At 38.8% G+C, this 10,005-nt stretch overlaps 1 protein-coding gene across 1 annotated transcript in view; it reads right to left on the bottom strand.

The window, feature by feature from the left end:
• CNTNAP2 (contactin associated protein like 2) overlaps nt 1–10,005 on the bottom strand; it is a 1,052,534-nt gene that overhangs the window by 317,511 nt on the left and 725,018 nt on the right. The window contains exon 12 of the mRNA XM_025209846.1: nt 470–626. Within this exon, the coding sequence (XP_025065631.1) occupies nt 470–626 (157 nt within the window). The remainder of the gene's footprint in view (nt 1–469; nt 627–10,005) is intronic.

Raw genomic sequence — 10,005 nt, 5'->3', positions numbered from 1 at the left:
TATAGGGTGTGTTGTAGTGAGAGGGGGGGGGGGGGGGGGAAGGAGACAATGAAGCATATTTAAACTAGTTTTTAATTTTTGAGTTCTTGAATTTGCAACTAGCTTTCTTTTTATGTGACCTATTTGTATTTAATAGATAGGCAAGTTGCTTAAATACAATGTAAACAGGAGCCACAGGGAGATAGGCAGAGATTTTAGAATACATGGGATATAAAAAATATCTAAACTTATATTTTAACTATCTTAGATCGCTTTTTACTGACAGGCATGAACTAGTTGAGAACAGAAACAGTAAAGGAGACTGAAAGTCACTATGAACCACTTGTATTTAGACATATAAGAAAAAGGTTAAGAGAAAGAAGCAATTTTAGAGTACCAGATTTCAACAAAGCTATTTAAGAAATAGGAGACAAGATCACAGAACTATAGCTAGCAAGTGCTTTGGTAATATTTTTCATAGAACACTTACCATTGTTTAGAGTCAGCATCACAGTTGCAGTAGTACTTGGCATCAGTACAATTGCGTTCAATGCCACAGGCACATTTTTGAATTCCAGGTCCAGAGCCACCCCAGTAGTAGTGCTTCTCATTGGCTTTTCCAACCCACCAGGTATATGGACTCCCATCTGCAAGGTACAAAAATGCAAGGTTTAATGCATCAAAGGTGGAAGAACTCCACAATGCCGCAGCTGGACACAGTTGACTAACATGTACATGGTATTAAAACAACCCATCTAAGAAGACATTTTAAATTACTTTATTATTACAGAGTAAAATAGTGTTATCCTTGCTTAGAAGTAAGAGGCTTGATAGATCCAGTAGATATATATAGTGATATCTAGCAATATAGGGAAATATAAGAATACAGGGTTTGTACCAAGAACACGTCACAGTTTGTCCAATAACATCTGAACGTAGCTGAAAAGGGAACATATCTATCATAAATGACCAGGCATTTTTTTCTATTGCAATTAAAAGGACACCAGTGGGAGTATTAATGTGCTTTAGTTCCTTCCATTGTGAGCACTAGGAAAATGCACATTAGTCTACCTTAACGCGCATTAACTAAAGAGCACACTTTTATGTGTACTCTGGGGTTGGTGGGGGTGGCTCCAAGAGCCACTCTAATTAAAGTGCTGGAGCATCTTGTGTACCAGTAACTCTGAGCTTCAAAATGGTGGCAGAGGTGCTTGAACTAAAGCTTGTTCAATGGGCCTTACATAAAGCACCCCACCAGCATTTTGAAGTGTGGGGCCGATGATACATGAGATGCAGAGGCTGGCTGAAGCACAGTAATTACCATGCTTCAGCAGACTCAATTAATTGAGTCTGCTCCCACATACTGTAATTATAGCATGTTGGAGCAGCCTCCTTGCTAAGTGATGCTTAATGTACATTAGCAAAAATGCACAGTTTTTTAAAGTGACACTTTAATGTGCATGATAATAGGCTAATGTGCATTAAAGCATATGTGTAGACTTGTCCACTGTCCAGGGGAACTCTGCCCAAAAATAAATCATCTTCCTTATCTATTCTAATACCACCTTGGAGCATTAATACAGAAAACTTTAAAAAGTTAATTTACTTTTCACTGTTTATGCTCTTTGTTTAAATTTGTAATTGTTTCCAGTTTATACAATGAGAATAGGCTTCATGCAAATAGGTTCATGCATATTTTTAATTAATTTCAAAATCAGATTGTTAGGCATTAGATGGATGATGCAATATTGGCCTGCACATGCTGCGGGGAAATAGGTATTCAGTTTTATTTTTGTTTCAGAGCAGCAATTTTTCCCTGGAAATTCATCTTTTTTTTCCATTGATAATGATATTTTCATCATCCTTTCTCCAGTTAGCCCAAAACAAAACTATTAGTATCAGTTCAAAATAAATGTTTGTAAAACTCCAGGGATGTCAGTTCTTTATGACAGTTCTTTATGCCCTGTGAAATGTTCCTGGTACAAATGCTGTAATCTTTTATTTCCCTACTTTGCTATACATTTCCATATATAGCTACTGGACAAACTGAGCTTCTTATTTCTAAGTGAGGATAATACTATTTTACCCTGTAATGATGAGGTGCCTCCAGTTCAGGAAGACACTTAAACATGAACTTATCTTTAAAGCATGTCAGTAATTCCATGGACTTCAATAAGTTCCTCTACTGTTTTTTAATCTAAAACAGCGTCATAGAGCTTGGCTTTATGTAACTTCTACTTTAAAAAAAAAAATCTAGTTTCCTATCACTTTACTGTAAACAGTATTTTGCCTAAATTAAATTAAACCTCTCATAAGTAATTCACTTATTAACAGATTTTTTAAGAGGAAAGTCCTCCCTAATGAACACAGTGGGTTTTCATCATTGAAATAAAAATGAAATATTTCAATTATTTAATTTCTATGCATTGCACAAATGAATCTAAAAGCTGAAACTACATTCATAAGCCTAAAAATATCCACCTATTTGTGCCCATCAACTAGGCAGCAAATCTACTTCCATTTTACAGATTGGTTAAATGTATACCTCAGAGAGTCCTAAAGAGGACTGAATTGTGTGAAAAGAGTGGAACCAAATCATCTGAAAGATGAAAAACTTTTACTCTATTTAATACTTTTGAATGGTTAAACATAGTAAATGTAGACTGAAAATACAGTTGTGTCAAATTTGTGGCCACCTGGGGCTTTATAGTTGTTACTATGCTGCACAACAGGACCGCTAAACTTGAGTGCAATAGCAATGGAGACTGTAATGAGCTAACTCCATTCAAAAATCTAAAATGGTCATTTTAGCTTCTATGACTTGATTAAGTACTGAGGGTTAGAAAGGGTATGTTTTTTTAACTTTTTAGCATAATTTTAAAGCTGCTATAAAAATGACTAGAATATAAGATTCCATTGTTCTAACTTGCAAAGTGTATTTAATAAAAGGCATTATAGAGGCAAATGTTATTTTTTCTATAGTTAGGCTTTGCATTATTTTATTCACACAATATTCAGACAGAGCACTTTGGCCCTCTGAAGTTTATAATAATTTTTTTGCCATATTTAAGGGTAGCTTTTAAGTACCACATTTCAAATATTGTATCTTGTGCTGTTCACTGAATGAAAAAGAGTTCTAACTGTCTGCACTTTTCCAATAAGCAAAGGATCAGTGTCAGTACTTTGGTGGGAAGGTAACTTATGAATTAGAACACTAAAAGGAAGCAGAATTGCTTCATCAAAAATGGAGAAAATTTAAAAAATGAGAAACAGATAGTAGTGATTACAGTAGATGAACACAGCATTTGTATCTAGGAAGACTAGTGACTGCGATAATAGGAACCCAGAAGAAAGATGTATGAATTATGGTAGTGTTGCAGGGATGGTGTAGCTGTGATGGCCCAATATATATGAAAAGCAAGGATTTTGTGAGTGATATTTCCTTCTTCATCAGACCTGAAGAACGGTGTACTACAGGCAATCCTCGACTTACAATGGTTCGAGTTACAACATTTCACACTTACAACATTTATAAATCGACACCTGTTTCAACTTTACAATGCCAGTTTCGACTTATAATGCTTGATCCAGTGCAACGCCATGCCAGCGAACAAGTTCGCTGCATCGCTCATCTCCCTGGAGAACATCTGTCCAAACTTCCTTGGACACTTTATTTAAGAAAGCAGACAAGATTCCAGAAAAACCTGCAGCCAATGCTCCTGAGAAGACTCCAGTCAAGAACCCTTCAAAAAGTCCAGGCAAGAGCCCTTCAAAAAGTCCAGCAAAGTCACCTCAAAGAAGTCCTTCCAAATCAATATGATTGCTATTTACAATATAAATATGTTAATGTAGCTGCATTACTCATCTATAATTGAGCGAGTACAAAATTCTGGGGTATTTTTGGTGAAAATAGGGGAACCAATCCCCCATTTATAACATTGTTTCTTATGAGAATATTGGTTCCGAGTTGCAACGTTTTGACTTAAGGCGTGGTTTTCAGGAACCAATTATGTCATAAGTCCGAGGACTGTCTGTATATTCTTCTAGTCTAAACATAGCCCAGGGACAGATATGCCGTGTGGTATTGTCTTCCAACCATGTCATTTGACAGATCTGGAAATTTGGCACTGGGAGTTCCGTTGTACTGCTCTCTCAATGCCAAATTTCCAGACCTATGGGAAGCCTCAGGCCGTCTGCATTGGAGCTGGTGCCAAATCCCAGCATGTAGAGCTGGGAGGGGATTGTGTTGGATTTTAGGGCCCGATCTCAGTGTGGGGGGCATGGGTGTTGCTGGGCCCTCAGGACTCAATCCCAGTATGAGGGGGGACAGTGTTGGCTTGCCAGGACCTAATCCCAGGACATGGAGTGTAGAAGAGGGCAGATCCAACCCACTAAGGACACAATTCTGATGTGTGGGGCAAGGAGGGGGTGGTGCCAGGCCCCACAGCCTGATACAGCCTGTGGATGGCCTGATCCAGATCACATATGGGCTCACTGGGCCAAAAGACTGAGCATCACTGGTCTAGCCCAACCATACAGTTGGTCCAATAAAAGATATTATGCATAAATTAGAAATTCTACAACTCTTAAATGAAAACTAACATAAGGATTTTAATCTAGAATATATTCTAGCACCTGGACAGAAGAAATGTTCAAAATGAATAACGTCAGTGCAACTATGCTGAGAACCTGTCCCAGTCTTGATGCAACTGTTTTTGGGTACAGAAAGACATAGCAACTGTATCAATATCAAATGATAATGATATAAACTTTTGCAATTAATTTTTCATTTGTGTGCTTCTATAGAGAAATAAATGTAGCAAAGGCAGTGCAATTTAACCCTGTTTCATTCAGGGTGAAAAATACACCAGTGATTTAGCTAACTTTTATGGCTCACAGAACATACAGATGTAACCGTTATATTGTAACAGTTGATGCCCACTCCAAAGCAGCAGCTCCTCCTCCCCTTTTAAAATCCTCCTTTTTTAAATCAGTAAGAAGGTATGTTTTTCTATAGCCTTCATTACTAATGAAGTAGCCTTCACTAGTAATGAAGCCCTGATTCAGGAAAACATCTATGATCAGTAAAGTGATTAAGCACGGATATGAATACCATCAAAATCTGCAGGGGTATATTCTGTTCTTTAAGAAACATGTCCAATCCTCACCTAGCATGCATATGGCAAGGTCTGCAGCATGGACTAGTGGAAACAAACACCAGTGCCCTCACTGTATATTCCCCTGGTTGTCCCTTAGATTTGGCTAGAATTCTGGCCTCTATTAGCCAAATATCTCTTGGATTTATAAACCCAAAAATGAGCAACAAAGATACAATTTTGCCCCTAGCTTATAAATCATGTAAGGCTCCTTTAGAATGAAAGGTGCCTTACATATATGTTGCAAGTATATGTTGACACAGAGAATATGATAGAGAGTTTGTGTGTCAATAAGATAAATGGAGTGCAGAAGGATTCAGGGAAAAACAGAACAGGACAATACCAAGGGAAGATTCTTAATGGATCAAAAGATGAGCCAGTACTTTTATATTGCCAAGTAGCAGTAACTCAAAATTTTCAAATGGAAACTCTCTTCACCTAAACTCACTCCACCCCAATTTATATTCTTTTATTTAGGATGTGTGCATACATTCCATTTTATCCTGTTTCTGTTTATGAAGGGCATGCCCTAGTGGGAAATGGATTAGTCAAACAAATGCAGTATGGAACTTAAATGAGAAGAATAATCAATTAATTAAGGGAGGTTATTCTAAAGTCTGGAATAGTTAATCATCTCTAATTATTTAGCTAAAAATATTGATGCAGATATGATCATGCCCTTTAAAAAGCCATGAACTTTTGTTTAAAAAAATCCTCAGGGAAAGAAGCCATCTCTAATAGTTTTTTTTTTCTTCTTATGGCAAGTATCACCAGCTGGCACTGTTAGGCACCTGAGGTTCTTTTTCTTTGCATGTGAGCAAGCTTTAACTATTAGGCAGACATGCTGCATGGTTGTCAGTGTTGGGTTTTGCTAAGTCTTGTAGGGAGCCAGCTTCAGGAGACATGGAGATGTGCTTTGGCCTCTGATTAGTTAATTCTTGAGGCAGGGCTGCTTGCTGGGCATGGGATATTGATGCTGGGCTGAGACTCCTCAGGGAAACTGTCCTGCATGTGTTAGGACAATTGTCACAACTGGTTATAAAGTAAACTGTGTTTGGACTATATATCCCTGATTTCTGCTCAGCTGGGAAACTCACTTGCAAGGCTTCAAATACCCACTGCTACTTGAGAAAAAGGCAACAGTGATGTCAGAACTGGAGATTGTTGTTAGGAGAATGGGAAGAAAATATGCCACTGAGGCAGCACAGTAGCCTTGAATATACCGAGGTAATGGTGATTAGGTCTTGGAGCAGTACTACTGAACTCTACCACTACTACAACTACTATGGCTACAAAAACAAGCTAGTTCTTCCAGGGATGGATACAGCGTGGATTCAGGAAGTGTGGCAGTGTGGTTGCACCCTCCTTGTGCTCTTGTCCCTGGCTGATCCAGGTGCTGGGGGAGCCCCAGAGTTGCTCTTACCCTGCTTCTGCTACATGCTGTGGCTGTGTGGGGTGACAGGCAGAGGAGTGTATACTGGCATCAGTGTACAGGTTCCCACTTCTAGTGTTTGCTCCCTGCCTGTTCTTCCCTTGCTGGTAGGGAGCAGGCACTGGAAGGAGGAACCTGGGAACTGCTGCCACTGCCCTCAGCTGACATGATAAGAGCTCCAGCAGTTGTAAGAGGACCAGGGCTCAGCTGGAGACATTAGTGATAGCATGCAGGTTCTTCCTTCTAGCACTTGTACCTCCCTGGCAGGGGTCACTGGGGAGAAGGGCAAAAAGCAGGGGCTTGAAGGAGGAAAGTGTGCATTGCCACTGCTGGCCCCAGCCAAGCCCAGCACTCCACGCAACTACTCACTACTGCCCACAGTTGGCATGGGGCAAAAGCAGCTCTGGGTCTCCTTACACCCCCCTGGCAGATGAAGTAGATGATTCCCAGCAGAGATGCTGGAGGGGTGGGCAGAACCCCCCACTTTTTGTGCCTACTGGGCTCCAGGTTGTTCCCTGCTGACCCAGAAGATTCAGCCATGCCTCATCTCCATCTCCCCATGGTCTGAGGTGCAGTATGCCACTCCTCCCTTTAATAAATTCTCAGTCTGTCCATGGGTGGATATATAAATTTGGTTGGAACATGAAACTTTACCCAGACCTTAAAAGACACAGAGCTCTCCTTTCTGAAGTTCATAACATTTTTCTGGTAGTGCTTCTAGGCTCAGTGACTGCAATGGCTGCTATGTTGGGCTCTGGTGAAAATGAACTTAAAATGGTAGTGTTTATTTAAGACTAACCTATTTTTAAGGTCACTAATTCTAGGGTTTTTGAAGCAACTGGTTATGAGGTTTTCAAGCAGAGATCATTTCTTCTCTTTTCTCCAACAAGGAGCTAAAGGAGCTTCCCATTACTCTCACAGATCTGAAGTCATAAAAAAGCCATTTCTTTCTCATCTGATAAATACATCTTCTTGTGAATCATTTCATTTAATATGAAAACATTCCCACCAAAGTTAATGTAGTATGAATAGAATTCATAGCAGTCAATAATATATTTATTTCTGATATAGTAGAACAGTCTTGCAAATTATGACTTTCATGGGAATGCTTTACATTCTATTAAGCATTTAATAAAGCCTATTATTTTCAAATGCAATTGATTAATACAACATGGGATTCATTTTAACATTTTAGGTCATTATTCAGAAGTGCTTTGTACCCATAATTAGGGCTGCTTTACTGACAGAGTTAGACTGACCTTTAGGCACCTAAATAAAAATGGTGAAATACTTAAGAGCTCTCCACGCCTAGCAGCTACCACTAATTTAACACATACATGACTAATAACTATAATTATCCTCAATAAACTTCATAGAAAAACAGAAGGCACATATGGCTTCCTTGGTTTCATTAGCTCTTCATCTTCCCAATAGCCTGAAACCTCCCACTGTCTAATTGCTTAATCATTCCCTGATCCTACCTTCATTGGAGTGCATCTTGTCACCTAACTCTGCAAAAAACCTCAGTAGGACTCCTCACTCCTTGGAAAAACTCCTTAGAGTTTCCCCTCTCTACTGGCTCATCTTATTATTACACTCCACTGTGGCCTGCTGCAAGTTAGTTGTCAAAATAAATGGATGCATGTTCACAGATAACCTGTCTCTGCTGGGCTAAGACAAGCTGAGACTATAAATACCTAAAAATCTTCCTTCCCAATGCCAAAACTCTTCCCTGATCCCTTGCACAGACTCCTTTATCTGGGGAAATCAGAAATCCTAATTACAGAAATTCTATGCATTGATAATTCTAGATTAAGTCAATGGCTAAGGATCTCTAAATAACAAGACTTTGCAGGAAGGGGCAATCTTTAATCATTATACTATTTGATTATCTACAAACCACTAGGAATTAATTTACTGGGCTGGACTGCTTTCCTGTAAACATAATGGAAATAGCTATTTGTTGTGATTTTATTATGGAACTGTTCTATGAACCTGCATGTTAAAAAATCAGCAATAAGTACTATGAAAAGCATTAGTACTACATTAGCTTACACAAAATCCATACAGATCTGAAGCAGCTCTTTGTCCAGCACTTTGTAAAGTGAATGGAATAAAACAACATGAGAGTAGCTACTCAGTCTTTGCTATTGGTAGGGTACAACCAAAGAGGTACCTCCAAAATGTTCACAAAACCCACGTCTTTGACCATGTTAAAGATCAATGTAAACACAGTTTACCCTATATTTTTTGTTCCATGGGACAATATTTGGATCAAAGAGAAAACAGGAAGGAAAATTGGACATTTTAGTAGGCAATCACATTTGGAAGAGCAGGTGTTATTGTTTGTGTGGAACATTCTTTTGGTACCTCTCATATCATGTTATTTGTCAGACAACACAATAGCACAGCAGCATAATATGTATTTGTTTATACACAAATAAGGGCTAGCATTTGGCTCAAGCAATGCCCTGAGCTGGGTCTGTCCATGTGCGTTAGAGAGGGTGACAATGGTACTGCTGGAGCTCCTGGAGAAATTTTGAATTACTTTGAAGGATTCCTCTTGGACTGTTTGGAAAGCAGACACTGCTGACATAACTCTACTTTTGATTTAAAGGGCATGGTAAGCCAGCTCACCTATGTGCTTCTAAGTATAAAGAGTAACATGGATCATGCCCCTTTGCCACCTTTTTGTATGCCTAGCACCGTCACTGATGCTGTTCTATGCAGGTTCAATCAATATGGGGTGCTCACTGTCCCCTGATTATTAGCATCACTACAAAACTTAGATTGAAAAAGTAACAGCTTGGATGATGGGAATGTTTCACAGGCTAAACAAACACAACAGCATTTCAGTGAAGTATTTACTGAGTGAATGAATAACCTTTTTCTATGTCAGTGCATGACAAATGAAGCCTGCATTTTTGTATGTGCTATAGATCTAGTTAATGTTGTCCTTATTCTTTGTTGCTTATTGAATTTGCTAACACACTGATGGCCTTTCGTGGTGCTCAGCTACTCGCATGTACATGCATCAATATCATACTGATGGGACACTCAATGGGATTGCTCTCCTGCTTAACATCATGGCAGGGCAATGTGGAGTGAACCTGCAACAGGTGGCTGGCCTTAAAATGGGGACAACCTATGAGATCTGAAAATACTTTTTTTTTTAAGACAGATTCTCTGATTAGCCCTGTTGCAAATCTTGAACAAATCTGATAGTTTTAATTGATTGACTTAAAGAAGAGGAATTGTTTGAATTTACAACAACTTGGCTATGAGAAACATACAGACCTAAATTGAAAGATTTCAGTAAAAATACCTGTGCAAGCAGTGAAAAAATTTAAAGATAATATTTTGTTCTATAGTAAAATAATGATTCATAAAAAATATGTAAAGTTTCTAGTGATTTGGGGTGGCTCAACTGTTCAGCAG

This window comes from Alligator sinensis, unplaced genomic scaffold, assembly GCF_000455745.1.
Source record: "Alligator sinensis unplaced genomic scaffold, ASM45574v1 scaffold456_1, whole genome shotgun sequence".
In the NCBI taxonomy this organism is placed as follows: Eukaryota; Metazoa; Chordata; order Crocodylia; family Alligatoridae; genus Alligator; species Alligator sinensis.
Note: the sequence above shows the minus strand (reverse complement) of the source record. Positions and strands in the feature narration are given on the sequence as shown.